We start from the raw sequence: 27536 nt of genomic DNA on the forward strand, positions 1-27536 counted from the left end.
AGGTGTGTGAATACATCATCCATTTTTTCGTGACTGTGTGCTTTAACATACATGTTTGCGAAGTTAACCACACGGTCTAGATAGCCAGCTTATATATGTTCAAGTAAAAACAAAAAACAAGTTTTGTGTCTACTTTCTGCCTCAGCTCCTTGCATAAAAAAGTTATGTTAATGCACTATATCTATTCCATTTACTAATTAGCTTTTCTTTTTCCCACTGAATAAATTTAATTTGTGATTTTTTAGAACATGACAGAATTAATTGAAACTATGCCAATAAAAAAAATTATTTATTGAGTTTATCAGTTACACACCACAGTAGGATGATGGTCTCTTTTGTTGAGATGAGGTGGGCAAACGGAGGATTCCAAAACAAGTTTGCTCCACACAAGTTGCAGCCAGCTTTGGGAGTGGTCATCATACAAAACTCCTTTCACTTGTACCACCAAGATATTCAAGTGGGTTCCAAATGGGTGCACCTCGACATGCATAATTTAACAATCATATCTTTCAATCATCGATCATTAAAAAGCAGTCTCATTCCTCACTGTACTGTGTAGTGTTTCACTTTCCTTAACACTGCCCATGGTTGCCTTGACACATGATCACAACATAATTAAATGCAGAGAAAAAATTAATAATAATAATAATAATAATAATAATAATAATAATAATAATAATAATAATAATAACAGTAATAAAAACTAAATTACATGTAATAGAATTTTATCATTCCTACATTTAGCTGTAGCAATAACTGACTGCAGTAACAATTAAGAGATAATTCCCAAGAAGTTATATATTTTTTTTTTAACCAATGAATTCCACAATTTAAGGGTGAATTATTTATAGGCATTAACTAAGCATCCACACAAAAATCTCAATTCTTGCTTCTCATAAGAAACTCACAAAACTTATTTCATCCATAGTTATAAAAGAAAATTAATAAATGAATAAATAAATAAGAAGTTGCATTTATCTTGTTTTGATTAGTTTTACAGTTATCAGACACAATAAATCCCAAAATCTATAGTATCATAGTTACAAAATTATAAAATACAAGCATGATATTTCTCACATACGTTTATACCACATGTATTATTTACTAATTTGATTAAATAAATAAAAAATGCTACATTGCAAATCAACAGCCAAAGACAAAATGCACTATAAATGAAACAGGTAGACACTTAGCCAATTACAAATATGTTTGTTCCAAACAAATGTTTACAAGTTGAGTTTTAAGAGAATAATAAAATGTCAATATGTAATTTTAGTGGTGACAACTAAAATACAAATACATTTTCCATACACCATTATACCTTCATGATGGTGACAGAGATGGTGATGATGATGATGATATATGAGTATGCAGGAATAAAATACAACCACAATATTCTTTTTTTAGAACTGGTAACAAAGTCTGGCATCTCATGAATACAGGCTGTGTAGTGAACATATGAAGAATAAAGTAAAATGGTGATGAGATATAAATACATCATCTACATATTATAGAATGAAATCATTCCTTTTAGTCAAACTAGCTGCATTACAATTTAATCTTTATAGGTGATGGACATTGCACTTCTATGGCAATAATGCACACAGGCTCTTTACTCCTGCACTCTGTGAGCATTTCATTAGCCAATTTATCTTATTTTTTCATGATATCTGTATACCTATGTGATGCAGAACACTGAAGAAAATGAAGTTTTATTTTCATGCCTTGAGGTCATACAGAATACTGTGGTAGTCTAGGATCTCCACTATTACATTTCTCTGGTACATTCCATTGCTCTCTATTTTCACAACCATGCCAAGACAGTAGCCATTCTATAAAAAAGGCATGGTGATGTAAATGTTTGAAAATCTTAATTCTGAATTCAGATATAGGAAAAATGCAAGGTTTATAGACAAAGAATATGTTTTTGTTTTCATATTTGAAAATAGACATTGTCATGCTATTCAAGTATACATATTAAGATCTTTCATAAGTAAATAGTTTATTGTATAACAGTTTGATCTTTACATACAATCCACTTGGTAGTACTCCAGTTATCCTTAGAATTTCATGCAATAGTTCAACAAGTCTATAATTTTCATAAGTTTTTCTTGACTACTTTATTAACCTGTCTTTAGTAACATGAAGACTGAATTAATGCAAACAGAAATCTCAATCAAAACAGGTATCTATGTAAAAACCTGACATACTAATCATCTGAAACAGGTTTTAAGCTGACCAATAATTGCCTGTCTGCTATATACTATTTTCTTTTCAAAACCCAGTTCTGTAAGAAAAAAATAAATATGGACTCAGATAATCTTTGAAAAGCATAAAATAATAATATTTTTTGAGTAGTACGATATTAGAATTGATTTGGTTTGACATTCAGATTATGCTTTTGTGATTGAAAAGGAGCACCCATGAGAGAGAGAGAGAGAGAGAGAGAGAGAGAGAGAGAGAGAGAGAGAGAGAGAGAGAGAGAGAGAGAGAGAGAGAGAGAGAGAGAGAGAGAGAGAGAGAGAGAGAGAGAGAGAGAGAGAGAGAGAGAGAGAGAGAGAGAGGGGGGGGGGGGCAGGAACTTTGATTACAGCAATGCTAGATGAGATTAAGGAAAATAACATATTAGAAAAAAGTACATGAAACAAAATTTAACTCAATACAACTTCTCTAAGAACAACTTATGGCTAGATGAGGCTTGGCTGCCATCTCAATAAGTGGGTGTACTGGGGAAAATGGTGTAGTCATAACTGCAAGTTCTGTACTTTTGTGTTCATCAAACTCAAAACACTAGCATATCCAAGTGAGGGAGATATAACAAGTTTTTGTGGATATTGTTAGCAGTAAAAGTACAGGTTATTCTAGATGGAAAATGTTCTATTCCAATATGCATTTTAATGTCTTGTTCAACTGTGTTATGAAATTAAAGTGTGGCCAGGTGACAATGGTCAGCAGCTAAGTATCTCTGGCAAGACGTGTTAACATGGCTACCTGGGTGAAATTACGGTGAAATTTCTATATGTTTGGGACATTACAATGTCCCATGAGACAAATAGTATTAATGTATAGATGATTTACTGATTAAAATTGCACATTCACAGCTGCCTGGGAAGAGAGAGGGTAGGCAAGGCTAGGGGTAAATCAGCTGACTGCAAGCCAGTTGTTTGCAATTTCAAGTCAGATGGTGACAATGAATACATTAAGATTGTATTGCTTAATTTTGAGAGAAAAGTAGCTAGCACTGCTATACACTTACAATAATGTAGAGCATGTGGACACTTTGCATTTCTACAACATGGATACCTGCACAGCCCAGCCATTTTATCAGTTATCAGGTCCCACTTGAATTTTATACCACAGTTAAACAATGTTTCAGAGGGCGTACTGTAAGCATCATCTTCCACTCAGAATAGTCTGTACTTTCACTGTTCGCAATATCCACAGAAACACATGTTACACACTGCTTATCAGTAATGTGTTGGTAAAAAAGTAACGAGTTCATGTCAAAAGATGAAGAAATTTGGCTATTAAATTAACTCTTGATATACATTTCAAATGTCCATGAAATATAAATTATAAAATGTGAGGAGAATAGTTTTCCTAGCCACTGTGTTTGAATTGCCTAGAGTTGTTATGGAAGACAAAATATAGTTCCTGATATATGCATTCCAGTGTTGCAACAAACTGAACTCTAAAGCCTAAGAAATAATGTATGGTAAATAGTTATGAAATATGGTATAAAGTTTATTTTCTTCCTTCAGGTATTAACAACACCTTAGATATTCTGTGGTGGTACAGTATTTGATTAAGTTGTGGACTTTAGAGAGTAATTTTGGAAATCATAGCACAGTATATAATAACTAAAGTACTGGATAGCCTACAAAAGAAGAGACAGAAATATCCCTTTTTCTGATCCAAACATTGATTAAGGCTTCATTGTATATGTTTACAATGTTAAAGTAGTCATCTTTTTTCACCAGCCATGCTGTTCCCAAGGATTGATATCTGGAGAATACATCTCCAGAGCTGGTTTAAATTTTACTAGAAAATGCAACACATGCATTCCTATTTGTCTTCTTACATCATGGTTACAAGGACCAAAAAATATATAAATAAAAAATGTAGCAATACCTAAGTACAGGTTGGACCTCCCAAATTTGGAATTCCATAATCCAGCAAATCCTATAATCTGGCATAATTTTAATTTGCAGGAATTATTTCAATTTCTCAGAATAATGTAAGTTTATCGGAACGCCGCCATGACAAGGCGGTGCATGTGTTTTTTCTCTATCCTTCTGCATGCATATTTATTTGTACAGCTAACATATATCATATTAACACAATGTTACAGTTATAATACAGGCTGACTAAGACTATGCAGGGTGTTTTAGGGTGCTTACTTTAGGACCACTTGCAGTCCAGAATTTTCTGTAATCCGGCAAATTACGGGTCCAGCAGTTGCTGGATTTGGGAGGTTCAACCTGTACAGTAAAAAGATTCCATTTAGAGTCACACTTACTTTTCTCAATAATGGTGAAAGGTTCTTTGGTCATGCATTGTAACACTTGTGACTCATGTTATTCTTCCAACTGAGCACTAGTCCTTTATGAACTTTATCACAAACAAATATATATGTGCTGTAATATTACAATACCTTTATAGTAAATATCTGCCTCCCACTGCATTCCTCAGCCTAAATTCTTATCAAGACTTTCCATTACTATTATGGAAAACTATTACATTTCCTATATTTGATTCTCCATAATATCTTTTTAAGCAAAAAGGTATCTATCTCCTTACATCCACATGAGGTGCAAACAAACAGAGAAGTAAACACAATCAATCCCATCACAAGTTGGCATAACAAAATGAAAGTGACGTCCAGCAGCATCTTCAAGTTGATGGATGGAATATGCTGTCAAGAAGTGCACTGATCTGACCTGAGTGATCAATAAACTATAAACTTTAATTTTACTAATATAAATCTTTTAAAAAATTACCCCGAGAAAATATTCCTGGATAAAAAATAAAAGCAAAAAGAATGTTTCTAACAACTTTTTCTCTGTGCTGCCAAGCAAGTGATTGCAATCAACCATATAACTAGAGAGAGAGAGAGAGAGAGAGAGAGAGAGAGAGAGAGAGAGAGAGAGAGAGAGAGAGAGAGAGAGAGAGAGAGAGAGAGAGAGACTCATTTCAGATGATGATAGATCTTTTGAGACACAATGATTGGTAATTTCTTGGTAAATAATACAACCACACATCAAAGAAAATCCTGATGCAGTTACAGATGGAGTTGGAACTTAAAAAATTATCTCTCAACTGCATAAAAATAAATAATAATAAAAAAAAAAAATAAATAAATAATTACTTTATATCCAAACATGACATGCATATTTCTATAACTAATAGACACACTCTTAAGAAAAATGAGAAATATTACATCAAATGTTGAAAAAAAAGTATTCTGGTATGACATGGTAAATACAATGAACAGCAGTGATACTGCAAACGATGGCTGGGAGAATTGTGTTCCAGAATTACTTTCAGCATTGGGATCACAGAGGTATTTAAATTTCACTAAACATTTTTAATTGATACAATTTTCACTTTTCAATATACAGTCTATCTTAGGAGTGGAAAGTGGATCCAAATAGACAACAAGACTCAATAAAAACAAATGGGGTAATCAAGTTTGATAAATTCAATGCTCACTTATGAGTTTGACACTGATCTCTAAGTTAAGTTCTTCCTTTCCCTATTTCCACTTACTTTCCTCCTTTATATTGCACCCAACTGTTCTTGAGCACCATGTGAAAGTCAAGTCAATATTAGGAATTGTCATACACTGCCCAGTGAATACTTGTCTTGAGATGGTAGGAAGCAAATATCTATGCAGTGTGTGAAGTAAATGTTGTTGGCTTGTGATGTGGTTGTGCTCCACAGTAAGGTAAGGAAGGTTGCATTGAGCAGTTCAGTGGTGGTCACAGGATTGAGCCTCAGTGAAATCTTGTGAAACATGCCAATGGGAAGTAGTTAAATGATTGTATTGAAGAGTGAGAGATCAAATTATCATAACAGGAGGCTTCCTTGCTTATTTTTTTCTTAAACAGTCGGTGGTTGTTCCCTAAGGCAAGCATAGCAAGCACTGCAGTACCTGCAGTTGCTAGTCAGGAGATAAAACTGAAGTATTGACAGATGGCATGGAAAGTAGTTTTCATGCACTCCACATGGCTGTGCTTCAACTGCAACAGCTGCAATAAACTGAGCAGCCTCAACTGTCTCAAATTCCTGGCATAGCCGATCAGAGGAAGATACAAAACCAATATTGGACTGGCCTGGAGTTGGATGGGTGACTTGCTGTGGCATGACAACTATGATGGGAGGAACACTGACTCCTTGATTATAGAGCTTCTATATGGCTGCCTTGCATATTGCTGTTACTGAGCAGTACTGCATTCATACACATTACATATGAATTGCACACCTCACTGTCTTTGTTCTGGACTTTGCCATTGAGTCTAACCATGTGATCTTCCTCACTAGTTCACCACTGCTACTATTCAACACCAAACAGCTCAAACACTATAGATCAAAATATCAACATTACTACAGATGCACCTGAGTACAAGAATAAACAAGGACCTTGCACCTGAGACCAGTGTTTCAAGCTTATGATTCACAAATTTAACAGGAGTTTCCCCAATCAAACCAAGTGCAAAACTTTAGTACCCCATTGTAGAATAATCTAATATTACTTAAAAGAAAAACTGAAGGATAAATGCAATGATATCATTTTGAGAGAGAGAGAGAGAGAGAGAGAGAGAGAGAGAGAGAGAGAGAGAGAGAGAGAGAGAGAGAGAGAGAGAGAGAGAGAGAGAGAGAATGCTGCAAACATAAATGTATGACAGAAATGGAAAAAGAAAATGTAGAATGAGCAAAGCAAGACAAAGGAGAGTATGAACCAAATAAAATTAATTTTCAATAAGAGTTCATTAGCATTCAGTATAAATTGTAAGCATTTTCATGTGGAAAGTTCAAAGTTTAACAAACAATTTCTTAGAAAAGGTTGAGTAAATTATCAGTACCTTGTGTGTATCTATAAACATAAATCAGTGAGAGGAATTTCATTGGGTTAAGATGATGCTTCTTAGTAAAAAAAAAAAAAAATCATGCCTACTTATATGTGTACAGTTAATTTCAAGACCAAATGATTAATATTTTGCATAATCAAACCTGTCTGAGATGCACTAGACAATGTATCATATAGTAAGAAACAATTTTTCACTCTCTACAATGTAGTCATTATTATACAAATTCAATGAATGCATTACATTAAACACATATAAAGATTTTTTTTCTGAATGTACACTAGTGAAGTGCTGTGATGATGTTGTGATGTGTTAAGACACTGCTCCCAGGTTACAGCAATCAAATGTGGACAACTGCAACAAACCTGATGCAACACTTATATTCACAGATCAGCAAATTATCTAAGATTTGTGCAAAATATAAGGTAATCATAATCCCACAAGACTGTTGCACCATAAGTGCAAATAATGACAATTTGTTAAGATAAATAATAACAATAGGCAAACATCTAAGAAAAAATAAGAGTAATCCAAACTAGGGCAGTTAGCTTTCATTTGTTTTTCTAAAAAAAAAAATAAATGAAGAACAAAAATACAAGTAAAAAAAAAAAAATAATGATCTATCCATAACAAAAATGAAAGCAACTGAGAAAGATTTTGTGAATGAAGCTAATGTTGATAGCCTGATACACCTCTCTCCAAACAATGGTTTGGGGCAGTCTTCCACTGTCCCACCATCACCATTACCATAATGATGCCCCATGACGACCTGCAGGCAATGAGATCAATAGTATTGTAAAATATACAACTTAATCTTATCTCTATGATCAGTGACATCAATGAAACTCCTAAACACCCACAGCAGCCAAACAACATACAACACACACTGTCCCTTCAAACTGTGTCCTGATTACTCAAAGCAGAACTTCTTGACTTCTATCAATCATTTTCCCTGACAGGTAAATTGGTGCATTTCATGCATACAATTCCCTAGTTGTTATTAAAAAAAGTTGTATATTTTCAAAAAATACTATTTAAGGCCATGACTTTTTAAGTTCACAAATTCTATAAACATCATCTGCAAGCAATTAAGCTTGAGCTTTGCTGACCAACAGAGTCCACCCTGTTGAATCCAACGTTCCCCCAAACTGCAGGAGTAATGTCTGCACAAAAGACCACTACACAAATTTCAGCGATAGTTCAGTGCATCTTAAGGTATAGTATTGATCATTACAAGTCAGCACATGCTGACAATATCACAAGGAACACTACAAAGTCACTTTGCAAAATGAGCTAAAGAGCCAAGTTTTCATTTCTTAGCTGGATATCGGAAAGTGCCATCCTTGCCAGCCGATCCCCGGCGAATTACTCCTCCAGATACTGGAGGACTCACACTGCAAGACAAATTGGCAATGTTATATTACATATTTATAAGAACAAGTAAATATATATCACACACACAGTCTTTACTGAAACTTCTTGGGAAGCCTCATCATTTAAATTTACCTATTAGCCCAGTTCTCCACTCCTCTGTCTGATGGTCTTGAGAGTTCTGGTGTTTGCATGTTGGAAGTGGCTGTGCGATGCACTCGCATGTTTACACGCTGCTCACTTTCACTCCCTGATCGTAGCCGACCAACACCTGCACAAAACATTGAATTATTCTTATGGTAATGTAACATACAAATGTGAGGACTGTAGTTTCACCTAGCTGGATTTTGAAGAGAATATATTGTGTTTTTACAAATACATTTGGAATGTGTAACATAATAGAAAGACATCTTTAACAAAAGAACGCATCCAAAAAATTTAAAGGTCCTAGAAGAAAAGTATGTTGGTGTTATCTTCCATGGGAAACCTTTCTGGTCAAAATGCATCTTTGATCTGTAGCTCACCCAGTAAAGTTACACATGCACACATACACACACACACATGAACTCTGATTCAAAGGAAACTGGCAACAAAGGATATTACTAGTAATTTTGCTTGTCTAACAATCCAAGGACTTCTTGTTTAAGTAAGAAATGGGAACATCCATGGATCTGGCAACAAGCTGAACCGATCACTAAATGTAAGCCTTATCATTCCTGGTATCAAAAGTGCTTCATTTCTCAAATGAAGAACACAAGTATGTAAAGTGAGGACTCCATGAACATGTTCCAAATTTTAATTAACAAATATTACCCTAAATTCTTACTCATTCTGTTAAGAAACATAATCTCAACATAAGGAAAGAATTAATGACAGGATCTTTCATGGTTAAATGAAGCACAAAACTAAGAGAGGGAAATCATGTTGTACAATCTCAAGAGAAAAATAAATAAATCAAATAAATATATCAGTAAATAAATAAATAAACAAAAAAAGTACCTTCCAAATTTATCTTTTTGGAATTCCTTTTGCAATTCAAGACATCGAAATATCCTGCCAATCTTTTTTCATTTAGTTCCATCAAAGTGCTCATAGAAATAATTCTAGAACAAAATGCATGATGTTCACAAGATGTAACAATAATTTCATATTATAAGACTGAGGTTGACATGAGAATAATTTTGTCCTCATCAACTAAGAATATTTATCTTCCCACAGCCAAAGTAAATCTACAATCCCAGTTTGGATTTTAACCATAATCTTGCATCACAGAAGATGCATGCAAGGTTTGTTTGAGGCGATCTTGTTTGTTCATCCAAGCTTTCCCTTGTTCTTTCTTCCTTACAGGATATAACCTTTGTGACCTTCGTAGAAATAGATGCTAACAATGTTTTTTTTCATTCTTCTTTTACAACTTTCCTTCATGGACTAATTCACATCTGTTTCCTACAATTGTGTGTTAACCTGAATTAATGTTTGAGCTTTGTACGAACATGGAAATTCAACCTAACAGATACAAAACTTTCACTAGTCATCATGATCACTATTGTGTTTTAAACAGCCTTGACTGTCCTACCTCTTTTTGAGTCTTGTTCACGTTTTATCTATTGTATCTTATCTAATTATTCAGTTTCTTATAATCCTTCCAGTCACTACATAGATATATTGAAGGTCCCTTTTTTAGTACCATTTCTGGACTCAGAAACACCAAACTAAACAAAGGAACATCACCTGTTACCACTGCAAATACCAGAATTCTGTCTTGATACACTAGAATATTGCTGTAATGGGTTAAGCTTACTTAGTACATGAAGTAAATAAATGCAGGTAAGATTGAATCTGGGACAAGACACTTAGGGTGCACAATTCTACCAATTGATACATAATTAATACAAGTTTGTTTCTTTAAATCTGAATATTCAGCCACAACATGAATGAATATTTTCTTTTCCTTAGAAATACCTGGTTGTTTTACTATTTCAAATCTTATCATTCATGAAAATATAATTACTTCAAAGAGAACACTGAACTGACATTTTTCACTTTTATTAGACTAACCTCCCATTCAGGAGCAAACTGAGAACTCACACTCAGAAATATCACCTAACATTGTACAATCTATGCCAGAGAGAGAGAGAGAGAGAGAGAGAGAGAGAGAGAGAGAGAGAGAGAGAGAGAGAGAGAGAGAGAGAGAGAGAGATCCTCACCAATCACAATGCCCCAGGATCAAGTAGTGCAACATATTTGGGTACTTCCACATCATACCTCAATAGAATAACTATTCACATTGCACTATAATTAAGCCATATCCTTTCTTATTTCTGAGCTGATCATCTAAATCGCATGAGAATCTGCAATCGGCACTGATTCACTCAATTAGTCTCCATTCATTCCAACCACACTGACCATTCTTCCATGTTCTACAAACATCTCTCTTGCATTTAAAGTGATCTTCCCTTTTTCATCTCTCGAGTCTAAACTCCCCACACTTTTAAATTAGCTATCTTCACCACTTTGACACAAAGTATGCACAAGTCCATACATGCTTAAACTAACAACTAAATTAATAATTGGTAAATCAAATCAAATCAACATTTTTTAATGGAATAGCAGAACATGTGTTCAAGAAGAAACACGAATGAGTGGTGTCCTACTCAAGAAGTAAAGTTGCAGCAAGGATATTTGATTGCTGAATGTCTGCATGAATGAAGTAAGAGGAATGGTACAAAAGGTATGATAAATAGTGATGATAGAGACTGAGAACTGAATCACCTGATACTTACAGATGGTACTGCTGGTTGAGAAGTTTGAAAAGGTATGTAAAAAGATCAAATTAAATAAGAGTAATTGGAAACAAGTTAAATAATGAAGTGTATCAGCATGGTGTATGATACACAGATCTATGTGATTTTGAATGAAATATTACTTTAAAAGCTAGATTGTATGAAATACCAAGGGTTGCATGTTGTTGTAGATGTATAAGTATTGTAAAGTTTATAATGAGGGAAACAAGATAGATGTAGGATGAAATTAATATTGTGTTAAGGTGTAGATAATTTGAAATTAATGCAGATAAGGCATTATAAAACTAATGGTGCATTCTGGATTACAGAATTGAAACTTTGAATATGAGAACAAGATTAAAGACAAAATTAAATGTAACAGAATTGTGATTAGAACCCTCAAATAACACCAATTAGTGAGCAATGAGGTAGAGCACCAGTTGGTGTTGGAAGAAGTTCCTGATGGAGTTACAAATGGCTTGGATATACATAAAACAATAATAGATTTCTAATGTGGAACACTAAATAAGTCACTGTAAGATAAGTCAGTCTATAAGCCCCATTACTAAATCTTCTCTCAATGTGGCAGATTGGTGCACTTACTACACTCCTGTTACTGGATATGCAACACATGTTAACAATTGTGTAGATGAGTTTGTGCAAATATCTAATGTTTTCTAAAGGTTAATATTTTGATATAGTCATTTTGCACAACTAAAGAAGAAATCAGCAGAAGGTAAACTAAATGATGTGATGAAAATATCCCACAGTATATAAAACCTTCAGATATAACAAGTGCACCGATGAGCTGCAGTGTTGAGAGAAAAGAGGAAGCAGAGGTATGGCTTCTAGATCAGATTAGTGTTACGGCAACTCTAGTTCTTCCACTTTTGAACAAATTGTGTGAAAACATTATACACAAGGAAAATACACAAATAAATATACCTTAAACCTGGACATATCAAAATCATATCACTTGTAATCAAACTGAAGACATCTGTTTCTTTCAAAACAATTTTTGCTACATTATTGTGTTTACATTGAGAAGACACTTGACTGTCTGCATGAAGGTAAGTGTGAACCATCAGTGAACAGCAGGTACAATGGGTGATGCATGAAGAATAAATGATCCCACACATATAGTACAATGAAGTGAAGAGCACCATAAGCTGTGAATGGGCACTGTGGAAGGAAAGTATTATACGAATGAAATGAAAGTATGGCTAGTATTTGTTTAGTAAGCATGTAATATATAGAGTATTGAGAGGATCACTAGAGGAACTGAACTAATGTATGGTATGAAATCTTACTCTATCATTGTAAAGTTGTCCTTATCACATAAGAGAATTGAGACTAACACAAGTATGAATAGAACAGCAAGATAGTATAGTTAATTACATAATCTTTTTGTGTAAAAACAGCTAAGAAATTCTACACAGTTACATAAATACTTGCTTTGATTGACAATGTTCTTTAATATTTAGAAATAAAAGTATATATATAACATGATTATATCCAATGACTTAATGCAAATTCATTCTAAATTAGAAAAGTATATGAATAAATTTCTATCCTTTGCTCTCAAAATCTAACATCACAAATTTATGACTATAGTACTGTCCTACAAGCTACATTAACCCTGTAGATGAAAAGACCTGTTTAGTAAAGATTTGCCACACACTCGTCAACACAAAAGTACAAAGCCTTGGACTTCACCAGCACTGAAGTCACTCATAATGTGCAAAAACAAAACAGAGGAAGCTTCATGAAAACAAGTGGTGCAAAATTCAAGTTTCTTCTTCATTCTTAAGGAGAAAATGCCATGCAAAGCAAAAAATGAAAATAAGATGTATGTTAATGATTTGTGATAATAGCAATAATAATAAAAATAAACATAATAAAATCAAATAAGGCAAGAGGGCTAATGCCAAGGTCATAAATGAAGGAACACCTAAAAGATAGTACAAAGCATTACTTGAAATGTATTTATTCATTCCACTGTCATACATCATGGTAAAAACAATTGTTGTACATGTACAAATGCCCTATCATTCTACAATCCATCCGTCTCTTACTTAACAGTCGTGCAGATCAAGAGCAAGCACTGAGTCTGTAGTACAAAGAACACACACAAACCACATGAATGTCACCATCTAGGTCACAAATGCTGTATAAATGAGATTGAGGACGACTGATATCTGATGGAACCTAACCTATATGAAAAATACAGCAGAAAAATGAAATTTATCTTTACTTTATATACAACACAAAAGGCAACAACTATTTACAAAAAAATCTGGAGTTCAAGATTCTCTAATGGAGATACCAAATAATACCTTCATCTTCAGTCTGCCGTTAATCGCTACATTTTCCATGTTTCAAAACCAAGGATACAAAGGTGCTTACAAGGAGCAGTGAAGTTGCTATCAGTGCATAATATTCTGTGCAGCTTACATGAAGAATTGGTCTTGAAAGAGGTCTCAGAACTGAAAGACGGCTTTCCTGAAGTCCAGGTAGAACTTTCTTGGTACTAGATTAACCTATAGTTGTTAATTGCTATCAACTGATTTCCGGGAGTATTGAATGGTTATTGGTTCCTTGGGGTTCAAATAACAAGTGGTTTCCCTGTAAAGGGGGAAAGCAAAATATAAGATCATCTAACTAGAGAAAGACACATGCTCATTATATGACAGTATTAGTGTGTTCTATAAATATTCAGTAAGGCAGATTTTCAGTGTATCCGATTAGAAAATAAACTTTACTGAATAAATATTAATTGGCACTATCTCTTGACTGTCAAAGAATGAGCTAGATTCGTTTAGAGGCAGTTCTAATATTGACAGCAGAAAGAATCGAGCCAAAAGTATACAGTGGCCCTTGAACATTAGCCCTCGTGCCAGTGAAATTTTGATGAAATAGTCATACAAAGAAAAACACATGATATAATTTTACTTAGCATGAATAAAAAGAAATCTACAAGAAGCAATATGTAGTCTATCAATATCAAATTCTACATATAAATTAGGTAAGAAAAGCAAATGAAGTTAGCAAATCTATTAAGAATACACATTTAAGACTGAAGAGAAAAACATGAATTAGACTAGATGGCAAACGGGACTCAGGAGGATGTGATATGGTGGAGGAAATACGAGAGGAAGATGAGAGGAAGGGAGATGAAGAGGTGACACCCTGACCAGTAATCTCATGAGGGTGGAGATGCACACGAGAGTCAAGTGATCCCCCTAATCAAGACACCCAGCACGATTAATGATAGGGCGCGACCTAGGGACCCAAGAAGTCTTGAGCAGTACTGCTCTTGTGGTCTCTAAGTCATGTGGGGTGAGGGTGTGATGGCCAGGGGGTGGAAGGGCAGGACCAGCGGGGGGTGTTGGGGGGCCTTGCAACTCACCCGCTGTTGGGGAAGGCAACACACCCCCGACGGTGGTGTCGTGTCGTATCCGAGACGTGGCACCTGTGGCTTGGGGTTTGTGGCTCTGACGATCTCTCCGCTCCACCTCGTTTTCCTGATTCCGTGACCCTCCCTGCAAGACAAAACCAAAAGCACGGTCTCCAGCAACCATCATACAGTATCACACATTGATATGTCACTCCTCAAAAGCATATTTATTCTCCTTCTCCCACTCATTACATTACACTCTTTTTTTTTTTGTATTCTTTGAGATTCTGTCTCTTATATAAAAAATCTTCCCAATTCAATCTTTCTTCTATTTTGTTAGTGTATCTTACAGGTTCCTCATCTTGAAAGCTCACTTTTTCTTTTGTAAAAGTAAAATGTTCTTTAGAAAGTTTGTAGTCTATAAAATAAAAATATTTTGATTTTTATTCATATATGTGAATTTTACACTTTTAACACTAGAAAAAGTATAATTGATTCTTTGTAAATCAAGATTTTGCTGTACTGTCTATTGTACAAATCTTTAGGATACAGGTACAGCTTCTACAAAACCAGAATAATTAGATGTTCAAGAATTCTTGGAAATGGCAAGCTTAGAGCAGTCAAAGTGGGCTTCAATTTCAGACAGCTTGTAGTGGGAACAACGACTTTTCTGCACATGAAAGACAGACTGCATGTTTGTTTATAATAATAGTGTGAGAAGTGAAAAGCTTGCACGTGAGCAGACTTCGGATTTCAAAAGATGTCAAAATATAGGAAGATCCTAAGAGAAGCTTGGTAAGTTGGATCAATAATGAATATGAATACCTTTCAAGGAAATGAGTGGGCAAATCTTAAATTCAACTATCATTTACATTCATTGAACATATATATGTAAAAAAAAAAAAAAAATAAATAAATAAATAAAAAAAAAAAAATAAAAATAAAAATAAATAAATAAATAAATAAATAAACAAACCAGCACTCACAAATTTGAGCATATTCCAGTCAAAGACATAATCATAGGTGAATCCCTGACGGTGGAAGAGCTGTCGGAAGAGCTGCCTTAGGTAACTGTAATCCGGTTTCTCCTCAAACCGCAGTGACCGGCAGAAATTCAGGTACGTAGCAAACTCATCTGAAAGTAAGGAGGGTCATAAGTATGGTTCCTTTGGTGATGCACAAAATAAAGATGTGGTCTCCCCAGTGATCTGTTAAGCTACATAGCAATAACATCTGCAACTCCTAGACATCATCATCCCTACTAAGGGAAAATATTGCCACTCATTGTCTGTAATGTATGGGAATGAAAATGTGTGTTGATGATAAATATTGGTATGTTGTCTAAGCATGTATACTGAGATGCATGGCAATAAGGCCAGGTGAACTGACGCCGGCATCAGAGTAGCTCTATGCAGAAAAGGCTCGTGGATTGATTTACTATTCTTAGAAATTGTCTCCTTTCATTATGAACAAGGCAGCTACAACAACATATCTTTCAGTCACATAGGAAACTTGATTTAAGTAATCAAAAAACATCTGACAATAATCTATATTATTTTACTAAACTTCATTGTATTTGAATTACCTTCATTGATTAAAAACAAACTTTCCATAACTGAGACAGCAGCAGAATTGCATGTAGTATGTACATATTGGACAGAGAGAGAGAGAGAGAGAGAGAGAGAGAGAGAGAGAGAGAGAGAGAGAGAGAGAGAGAGAGAGAGAGAGAGAGAGAGAGAGAGAGAGAGAGAGAGAGAGATATGAAGCAGGTACCAAGCTATTTCCTTTTCATTGACTCAATGCACCTTGTGATCCACATTGAACTGAGCCAGCAGTCACACTTGCACACTAAAGACCTCAAATTTTCTTGAGCATCAGTGACAATAATCGTCACATTTAAAAAGTAGACTGTGTAACTTCCATCCCCAGGAAGACTTCTTCAGTCATAAGTTGTTTAATTCTTTGTGTGGGTAATAAAGATATCAGTTGTCAGTCTCCTGAGTGTCTCATTCTTGGCCTCTCATCTACATTTCTTGGGATGTGTACAAACATGCCCTTTGTGTTCCTTGTGTCTCTCAGCAATATTACTGTAGTTTCATCCTTTGGGTTCAGCCAATATTTTAAGAGAATTTAAGATAGATAAATGCAGCTGTTGTGATAAACTATGAATCTCATTTCTGTCCTCCCTCTCAATAAGAAAGTACTGCAAAAAGAGATACCACACTGGAAACAAGAAATCATAAAAATTGTATATATTAAGTACAGCAGCAAGACCAGCTAGGGAGAGCTGGAGAGAGGAGGGACAAAAGAAGTAAGACTAGATCATGAGCTGATACTACAGAGAGAGAGAGAGAGAGAGAGAGAGAGAGAGAGAGAGAGAGAGAGAGAGAGAGAGAGAGAGAGAGAGAGAGAGAGAGAGAGAGAGAGAGAGAGAGAGAGAGAGAGAGAGAGAGAGAGAGAGAGAGAGAGAGAGAGAGAGATTAGCATAGCCATCCAGCAGTTTATACATCCAGCATTTAAAATCTTCTGTTAACTCTCAACAACTTGCACTTGAGTTGCAAGGAACAAAACTTCTCCATTATTGGTTGCTTTATAGTTTGCTCACATTTCCACAAGAAATCACTATAATGATGACATAGGAGTCATACCACTCACAAATCAATCTACTGTAACCTCAGCTGGTGCTGTTTTCGGGCAAAAGGTTCACCCAAAACCATGGATTATCACCATCATCATCATCATCATCATCAAACTTTTGAAAGGCTCCATACATGCTTATGTCTTGAGCTTGTTCTCCTAGTGGTGTCTCACCAAGCTGTAAGTCACACACAGGAAATGTATGAGTAATGATGATGACCACATGGACTTCCTTTCATTATGTCTCATTGGCACCAGAAACATTTGGGAAAAATTGCATCATGTTGAGAACACAGAATGTGTTTTTAAGATAGCATGATGAATCAAACATTAGCATATGCAAGTGAGCTATAATCCCATGGTCTAAGATCCATACAGTAAAAGATCTTATCTGATAAATCAATGTGGTGAGAGTAATGAAAAGGTACTATATGTAAGATTTGGCGTGTGTAATAAGAGAACAGGAGAACAGTATGTGGAATGTAGTAGCCTGATGAGTAATCAGTATAGAGAGAGAATACAAAGACACAAGCCAACATGAACAAGATAGATAATTTGGATATAAGGAGACAGTCCTCATTCAATGGGTGTTGGAATGCATAAAAATGAAAGTGTGCCAGCAATAAAAAATATAAAAAAGTATATACAGAAGAGATAAATAAGCAGGATAGAGTGGAGATCGTTCTGTCTTGCCCAAGTCATCACAAGAATTTCTAAGGAGTGTTACAGGCAATTAAATTGCACAACAATATTTTGTAGTGGAACTATACAAGTGATGCTGGAATTACTGGATCCTTCTTGTAGACAGATTTGCAACACAGCACACATTAGATGGATAAAAACCTTTAATAATCTTTATAAAATTGCTACTTTAATCCTCACGTAGAGGGAAAATAACTTCAATTAACCAACATATCGTACTAACTACAATAAAAGAAGAAGAATGCAATGTAAAAGCAAAGAGCAAATAAGTTGTCATGCTGTTAACTACACAAAATTCAAGTAACTTGATCTTACTTGGAAATCCCTTGCAAAGCTCCTCAATTGGTGTCTGCATCTTCTTTTCACTGATTCTTTCATATTTTTGTCTTTTGGTGGCAGCTTTAAGGCCTTGCCAAGGTAAAGATCCTCTGTTGAAGTACATCAATACATACCCTAGACTCTCTAAGTCATCTCTTCTACTTTGTTCTGTGGGAAGAGGGAGGAAAAAAAGGTAAATAATCTAATGAAAAAAATAAAAACAAACACACTCTTTCAGAATCTTTCAACTCTCATAAATACATATATTTAGTATGCGTGGAAAGTCCTGACGTCGCCTGAAAAAAAAAAAAAAAAAAAAAAAAAAAAAAGATTGTTTCTGGTTTCCTGAGAGAATAGTAGATAAACAAAAACATAAACTGAACTAAATGGTATTTAGTTGCACTCCCTTTCATCTTTACAATATCCTAAAAGGCATTTGTGGACACTGGATGCAAGGTTTTATAGGTAAGTTTGTGGAATACTGGCCCACAGTTGCTTGATTGCAATCTCAAGTTTCGGTAGTGATGACGTGTCCATGCCATGCAGCCGTCTCTTCATTTATGCCCATAAGTTTTCTATAGGATTGATATCTGGGCTATTGCCAGGCCAATCACCAATGAAGGGAACCTCAGTCAGTCAGCTAAACAGATTTAGCAAAATGTGCAGGAGCAGAATCCTGCATAAACACTTTTCCTTGTTTTTTCAAAGGAATTGAACAAGACATCAATCTAAAGTTCTACATAGGTGTGGTGGTTCACTTTAACATTAGCAAAAAAAAAAAAAAAACTAAATTACCAACATAATAGTATGTAAAGCAGCCCCAAACCATAAGTGATGCTGGGTGCTTCACAAACTTAGAGATGTAATAGGATCCAAGGGATCACTGCCTCGCTTGCGGTAGACTCGTTATGACGGTGTCCCAGTAATAGTAAAAGCTGTCTCATCACTCCAGAGCACTATTTTCCTTTGCTCCTCACTCCAGACATGGTATTTCTTGCAAAATTTTACTCTCTTCTTCTGCAAAGCAGTTAATGGGTTTCTTGCAGGCACAGTAACATTATCCCAAGACATTGTGTAGAATGTCCTGCACACTACACACAGACACAAGTTCCAGTAACTGTGTTTTTTTTCTGATTTCCCATGGTGTCAGCTTTGGTTCTTTAGCACCTTGCCTCGGGATAAATGCACGAGTTTTTAAAGTGGTCTTAAGAGGCCTACCAGACTGGGGAAGTGGGGTGAGTGCAACAACTTACCCCACTTCCTTGAAAATGCCTGAGCAGGCACTGTGTTGTTCTCAGCTTAACACCTGTTCGACTGGAAATAAATGGAAGATCGTAACGAGCCTTGCATAAAGTGAACACCTCCTTCCGTTTGTTCCTACTTGTAGTCAATTTGGGCATGTTGAGAGGGTGGAAGGAAGCAAAATAATAGTGCAATTAGCCTACGCTTGGCACATCAGTTGCACAATCCACCTTCTCTCTTAGGCAGATGAATAGCTAGTAAGGTGACTCAGACACTGGCGACTGTGTCTCGGGGAGCGTAGAAGGTTGCCAGTTAGTAGTGCAAAAGCATCAGAACATATTGCGGTCCCGGGAAGGCACTTGTGACCTTCCTCCACTTACCGCAAAAAGATATGACGTTAGCCCCGTGGTGTCAGGACTTTCCGCGCATACTGTAGAACAAGAAATAATTGTACTTCTGAATAACTCCTACAATCTTTCTGTTCTGAATTACTCATTCCTTCCACCAGATGCACAAAGAAATTTATATCCTCTTTAAACCAGAACACAATGAATTTTTAAAGATTATAGACCTTTAACGAAAATATAATCAGTTTAGTACTGGTACAGTACTGAGAGGACTAACACATCCCTGAAATATGTATATGCTTCAAGCTATATGGAATCTTTGTAATGACATTAAATAATTGTTTGTATTAGGAAATAATGACAACATATTGTATTTCAGATCAATCCTTCACAGATAATAAAATACCCATAATTGTTCCTAATGGTGACCTCCTCAGTGATGTACTGTATGCACAACTCCCTTCAGCAATACCAGAGCACCAAGCAGACACAATCTTCCTGGTGGTGGCACACTGAAGCTCACCACTCACCTATTCCCAAGTGAGTGTTGACTGACGCATACCGGGCCGTGCCTGTCAGGTTTTTGTTTTCCCTGTAAGGTATGTGTTGGTGTGTGCGGGAATCTCTGTACTTTTTCGCGAGGCCAAAATCTATGATATACACAAGATTTCCCTTCTTTCCTAAGCCCATGAGGAAATTATCTGGCTTTATGTCTCGATGGATGAAGTTCTTGCTGTGTATGTATTCTATTCTGGTGATCTGCAACAAAAATAGTTACTTTCAGTATATTCCACATAAATGATCCTTCTTAAAACTCAAAAAGCTTCTGGATAATATCTAAATGTCCATCAAAGTGAAACTGATATTGAACATGGTATTTAATGAGAAAACTTCCTAAGAGCATGGAATATGCATATCATCTATAGACACATATGGTATATCTTAACAAGGAAGGATCTGAACAAAATACTAACATATCTCAACATACTATAAAATCTACTAAACAACCAAACATGTTCCTGTATTCACAATGTTTTAGAATGTCCATAGTATAACAACATTCTAGTAATTTCAAAGACAAGAATGTAGGTGCATCAAATCTTACAAGTTGGTCTGCCAAGAGAAGGACTGTCTTGAGGGAAAACTTTCTAGAGCAGAAGTTGAAAAGGTCTTCCAAGGATGGTCCCAGCAACTCCATTACCATTACATTATAGTCTCCTTCTGAACCACACCACTTGATCCCAGGGATGCCTACACCACCAGCCATCATCTGTTGAGAGACAAGAAAACAGTAAAGATTTTATTTAAATGTCATCAAAATATAAACCATGCAAGACAAAACACATTACGGGACATGAAACAGAGCAATGAAAGACAGAACATCTTGGAGCAATACAAACAAAAGACTCAGAGATGCTGTGTTGCGAAAGGAGGACGTATAAAGATGGGAAGACTAGAATAAGAATATCTGTTAGAGTGGAGAAATGCCAAAGGAATGGGAGATAGGGTATGGGTAGTGGTAAAAACAGAGCAATGGAACAACTACCACATTCATTCTTGAAATGGTTCCAGTGAATATGTTAGATTAGATTAATCTATACCGGACTTATGAACATCTATAAAATGACATGGAGCTGTAATGGGCAGGCTTTCAACTGTAACACAAAGTCAAAGGAAGATTAAGAACAGTTGAGAAAAGAGCAGACAGCTTTACTACACTAACATCAAACACTGAACTGGTGTATAATGTCAAGCTTTAACTCTTTCACTGCCTACACCAGTAATGCAAAAAAGCTTTTCTGCTCTTCCTGTAACAGAACTGCTCTCAATAATTAGTAGTTTGAAAAGAAATGATATTAAGATTTTACTATCTACTATTTGTGTGTCCATGCGACCATTTTTCCTTATTCTGCTCTGGATGTTAACAACAAACAACTATGGCATTGAAGGGTTTTAACAAGTGAAGTCGAAATATGCTACCATAGAATCTGCCAAAACATGACACAGCAGGATCACATTCCACCCCACAATAGACAGGCAAGGATATAAATAAATCATTCCATACATTTCCTGCGAGCTATACATATTTTTAATTTATTTATTCATTTTTCTTATGCAAGACGGGAAACTAGCCAAGGGAAGAAAATGAATGCCATTTCCCTTAAAGGTCAAAAAGAATTAGCCAAAAGTTTGGGGCAAATGTCTTGAAACCTTCCTCTTAAAGAAGTTAAGTCGTATGAAGATCGAAATACAGAAGCAGGCATGGAGTTCCAGAGTTTACCAAAGAAAGGTATGAATGATTAAGAATACAGGTTAAGTCTTGCATTAGAGTTGGACAGAATAAGGATGAGAGGAAGAAGAAAGCATTGTGCAGTGAGGCCACAAAAGGAGGGGAGGCATGCAGTTAGCAAGATCAGTAGAGCAGTTAGCATGAAAATAGTGATAGAAGATAGCTAGAGATGCAACATTTTGGCAGAGAGAAAGTGGCTGAAGACAATCAGTCAGAGGAGGGGAGTTGAGACAAAAAGCTTTTGATTCCACCCTATCTAATAAAACTGTGTGATTGGAACCCCCAAACATGTGAGGAGCACTCCACTCAAGGATGGATAAGGCCCTTGTACAGAGTTAGCAGTTGGAGGGCGAGAAAAACTGAGAGATGCCTCAGAACGCCTAACTTCATAGAAGCTGTTTTAACAAGATATGAGATGTGAAGTTTCCAGTTTAGACTATGAGTGAAGGACAGAATGGGGATATTCAGTGTAGATGAGGGGGACAGTTGAGTGTCAATGAAGAGGAGATAGTTGTCTGCAAGGTTGTGTCGAGTTGATAGATGGAGGAATTGAGTTTTTGAGGCATTGAACACTACTAAGTTTTCTCTGCCTCAATCAGAAATCTTAGAAAGATCAGAAGTCAGGCGTTCTGTGGCATCCCGGCATGATTCCTTGACTTCCAGAAGGGTTGGTCATCTCTAAAAGGACGTGAAAAAATATAGGGTGGTATATACTTTCTCCTTCCCATTTGCACTATACTATCACACTAACACACGATATGGCAATCCACCACAGCATGTATGCAAAAATAAACAAATACATACAAGTAAAAAAAAAAAACGGACAATTTACAGTTTCACCCAACCAACGATTTTCTGATGTGGCTTATGTGTTACTGGTGAGATATGTAGTGAATTGATTGATGTTCTACATCACTTTCGTCGCAAATGCGTAGTTTTCAAGTTATGACTTTTTCAACTTATGCCTACCTCTCTTACCCAACAATCTTTGGGGACCTGTGGGAAATCGGGGTTTTTGGGTGGGGGAGCATTAAAACGAGTAACGCGTGTTGCAAAACAGGTCCAAAATCAACAAACTCACACCAAAAATCTGTAAAAATACATAAATTACACCTTTGACGGCGGGAGGCGGCGGCGGCTGACGCGAGCTTTGCTGTTATTGTTGAGCAGCGTTGCCAACGATTAGCTACATTTCTGGCTCTATCCGCTACATTTAGCGAAGACCCCATCCCCTATTATCAGTAACGGGCATAACACTGCATATCATATGTAATATATATTATGATGTATTATATCATGTAAAATATATATTTTATAGTATATAATAATGCATCAGTAACTTCCTGTTATTGTTACTGTTATGCCCGTTACTGATAGTAGGTTAGGGGGGTCCAGGGGGCGTAGCTCCCCGGCTAGCAGGTTATTATGTTAGGTTAGGATAATTTCAGTGAAAATTATTCAGTATCCTAACCTAAGTCTTGGAGTTAAAGTTTTGGACATCGGGAATGAAATAAATTAACAACTACTCACTTAGAGCTTCATACATGTTTCGAAGTTTCAGTACAGTAATTTGCTTCGTGTAGGTATCAGAATGGCTACGTTGTGTGGTGGATGTTCCTACAACTACTGGCAGTTTATCAAGGAGTTCTATCTGGATGACAAAGCTGCAGTCCACTTTTTAAGAAGTCACGGTGTCCTTCCTTTACAAGTACAGTGTCCATCCTGTAAAGTTCCCTGTACTTATAGGGAAGACAGGCATTCTTGGTATTGTGGTCGTTGGACCAAAATAGCTAAGACAAAGAAAAGAAGGCAGTGTAATTTTACTACTTCGGACTACAAAGGAACTTTTCTCGACTGAACTCATCTCAAACCATCTGAGATAGTGTGTGTTTTGTTAACCATTGGCTTACAAAACAATGGAATCGTGACACTGTTCTCAAGTGTTTGAACTGGGCTCCAAGTACCAGTGTCGACTGGCGGAGTTTTTGTTCGGAGGTCCCTGAGTGGTGGTTTGACAATCAGGATGCTATTGGTGGTGAAGGGATTGAGGTGGAGATGGATGAAACCTTACTTGTGAAGCGAAAGTACGATCGTGGTCGCATGCTGAGGCAGCTTTGGGCATCCGGTAGTATTGAGCGAATCTCCAAGAAGTGTTTTATTGTGCGCCTTGTTCATAAGGACAGGAGTGCTGGTACGCTGATACCTATTATCAAACAATACATTCGATCTGGGAGTGTAATTTATAGTGACTCGTGGCGTGCGTATAGCAAACTGTGCGATGGCGATGAAGGCTATACGCACTACATGATTAACCACAAACAACACTGTGGATCCCAGCAACCCCAATATCCACACTCAGAACATTGAGCGCCTGTGGTTCGACCTGAAGCAGTGGGCGAAGCCGCCAGGGTTGAGGAGCGAATACTTCAAGCAGTACTTTTGCTTGTTATATGTTCCTTTATACATTCAAGGAAGACAAAGTTATCCACCATTTGTTCATCGAGGCCGCTCGACTATACCGCCCACAGTCTAACAGGCAGCGGCCATCTGGCCTTCCCGTCATCCCACAGCTGCAGGAAGAGTCTGATAGCGAGTCAGATGACGACGCAGCAGCAGCAGCAGCAGCAGCGCCACCCCCACAACCTTCAACCTCTCGCCCATAAAGTAATGGTAATGCTATTACTGTGGTTTTTGGTTTAATTTAGGGAAAATCTGGTTACGATTTTGTTTTAGGTTATAATAGGTAAACATGCATTTTATACTGATAACATAGACACCGTGCTAAACACACATTTATACTGATAACACACACAACACCGTGCTAAACACACATTTATACTGATAACACGCACAACACCGTGCTAAACACATTTATACTGATAACACGCACAACACCGTGCTAAACACGCATTTAGACTGATAACACACACAACGCCGTGCTTAACACACATTTATACAGTACCTGCAGTGGGGGTGGTGGGGGCTTCTCTAGATGTAGCGGATAGAGCCAGAAATGTAGCGAATCGTTGGCAACGCTGCTCAACAATAACATAGCAAAGCTCGCGTCCGCCGCCTCTCCCGCCGTCAAAGGTGTAATTTATGTACTTTTACAGATTTTTGGTGTGAGTGTTGATTTTGGATCTGTTTTGCAACACGCGTTACTCGTTTTAATGCTTCCCCACCCAAAAACCCCGATTTCCCACAGGTCCCCAAAGATCGTTGGGGATGAGAGGTAGGCCTAAGTTGAAAAGTCTTAACTTGAAAACTACGCATTTGCGACGGAAGTGATGTAGAACATCAATCAATTCACTACATATCTCACCAGTAATACATAAGCCACATCAGAAAATCGTTGGTTGGGTGAAACTGTAAATTGTCCGAAAAAACAAAGTATAAGTAGATCACAGATGCTACCACACTGACAGGGAAGTGTGAGGCCACCTTGATGCAGTGAACACAAAAGACCTATTGTAGCTCTGCCCCTTGAATAGAAACCACTGAAGACTTAAGTTACAGAAAAAACAATCTATTCACATCACAATACAGGCATGCAAGAGAGCACAAACACAAACACACACACACAGAACAGATTAATGAAGTACTGCACACAGGCATGACATACAAAGCAGAAGACTGAGTGGTGGAGAGTAGGAAAGCTGGCCAGAACCACCTAATTCACTTTGCCCTGAGTGATGCCTTGTCCTAAGCAATGCTCATCACTATCGTCAGCACCAGTGGCCTCTAAACTCCACTGCAAGACAAAAGCTGCCTCCCAACTCCCTCTAGTTGTCTGTTCAATTCAATCAGTTTCACACCACCCCAGGAAAATGTATGTTCTCTAGTTCTCTTTGTTGAGTTCTGTCTGTCATCTCTGTTTTTAATAATCTTAGTTTGCAATCCTGTTACTCTGTCTTTGTATCATCTGTCCTGCCCTTGTTCACCTTACAAGCACTCCCCCATCTCCTCCTCCTCCTTTCTCATGTCAAACAAACAAACACACACACACACACACACACACACACACACACACGAGCAACACTGCATCACTGTACCTTATAAAACTTGGACTCTATGTGTAGCTGTGGGTGCTTTGTTTTGATGCATTCTAGCTTGATGGCAACCTCCTCTCCGGTTGAGATGTTTGTTCCTGAGGACAAAACCACAAACAGTAAAAACACAGGCCACCAGATTGATGGCTGCAAGACATATACAGTATAATAGAAAACTCTTCGGTATTAGAAGGAAAAGAATCATAATCATAACCATATCAATTCATAAAATGGTAGTAAGTACATACATATCCCCTCAACTTATGACCTTCCTTGAATCTAATAACAAATGTGCACTTCCTATAGTGTGCAAAAGAAATTTATACATGCTGTATGGAGAATTACCCCTCATGTCAAGAATAGGTCTTCAAATATAAAACTTCGAAGAAATTAATTATATTAACAATACAGTAGATTAAAATAAAATAAAATACACTATAAAGTTGGGAAGTAAAGATTGCATAGCAATTAAGTTCTCATAATCATGTATCATGGTTAACTATAAATGCCAATGAGAGAGAGAGAGAGAGAGAGAGAGAGAGAGAGAGAGAGAGAGAGAGAGAGAGAGAGAGAGAGAGAGAGAGAGAGAGAGAGAGAGAGAGAGAGAGAATAGTGGAATAAAGTACAAGCTGGAGGTAACATGCAGGTGTCGTAAAGGTCTCGGGCAAACCAGAAATGTGCATAGTGCAGTCCCTATAATATCTTAGCTAGACACCCATGCTAGGCTGAGCGAGGTAGACAAGACGAGACGCCAACGTCTACAACACACCCGGTCACACCTACAAGCATTCCCTCACACATCACCCTCGGGCCTATGACAGACTTCATTTGCACGCTCACTGCATTCAAACCGCACACTAAGATATAATACTAAATTTCTCGTGGGAGTTAATTAGAAGAAAAATATTTAATAGCTGCATCACAGAATGGAGAAGAGGTGGAGGGAGGAGGTTACGATAAGAGACAAGGGTTGGGTGGGGCCAGCGGCGCGAGGTGAGGTGAGGCGAGGGCCGCGTGGGGCGACACGAGCACCTCACGTCACACACCGTCACACCCTCACTTCCCATTGGTCTTCCCTTTAGTGACGTCACACAACACTTTCCATTGGTCAGACGAGTACAGTGACGCTACATGAAGACTTACAATACATTCCTAACTTAAGATTTTGATTTATTTCGAGCCAAATTAGCAAACTAATCAAAATCGAGCTACTAAACTAGAAACTAAGATTCAAATGTTACCACAGATACAAACACACGCACTTATCTCCCTTCTTCCTCGCAGCCACACATCTCTACGTCACCCAATCCCT

General features: G+C 36.9%; 1 protein-coding gene across 5 annotated transcripts in view; it reads right to left on the reverse strand.

Annotated features, from left to right (window-relative positions):
* Positions 1 to 276: 276 nt before the first annotated feature.
* The window catches only part of LOC123505592 (casein kinase I-like), a 103568-nt gene continuing 76308 nt past the window's right edge, over positions 277 to 27536 (reverse strand). For 3 of the 5 annotated variants that reach the window (XM_045257088.1, XM_045257089.1, XM_045257090.1), the window contains exons 3-10: positions 26228 to 26322; positions 20991 to 21155; positions 20416 to 20644; positions 18294 to 18464; positions 15626 to 15774; positions 14652 to 14784; positions 8595 to 8730; positions 277 to 8482 (exon numbers count right to left, since the gene is read on the reverse strand). In XM_045257088.1, the coding sequence (XP_045113023.1) occupies positions 8398 to 8482; positions 8595 to 8730; positions 14652 to 14784; positions 15626 to 15774; positions 18294 to 18464; positions 20416 to 20644; positions 20991 to 21155; positions 26228 to 26322 (1163 nt within the window). In that variant the 3' untranslated portion in view covers positions 277 to 8397. Of the gene's footprint in view, positions 8483 to 8594; positions 8731 to 13212; positions 13868 to 14651; positions 14785 to 15625; positions 15775 to 18293; positions 18465 to 20415; positions 20645 to 20990; positions 21156 to 26227; positions 26323 to 27536 lie in introns of those variants that run through there. The other 2 variants (XM_045257091.1, XM_045257092.1) reach the window with 1 other exon arrangement.

Source organism: Portunus trituberculatus, chromosome 18 (assembly GCF_017591435.1).
Source record: "Portunus trituberculatus isolate SZX2019 chromosome 18, ASM1759143v1, whole genome shotgun sequence".
In the NCBI taxonomy this organism is placed as follows: Eukaryota; Metazoa; Arthropoda; class Malacostraca; order Decapoda; family Portunidae; genus Portunus; species Portunus trituberculatus.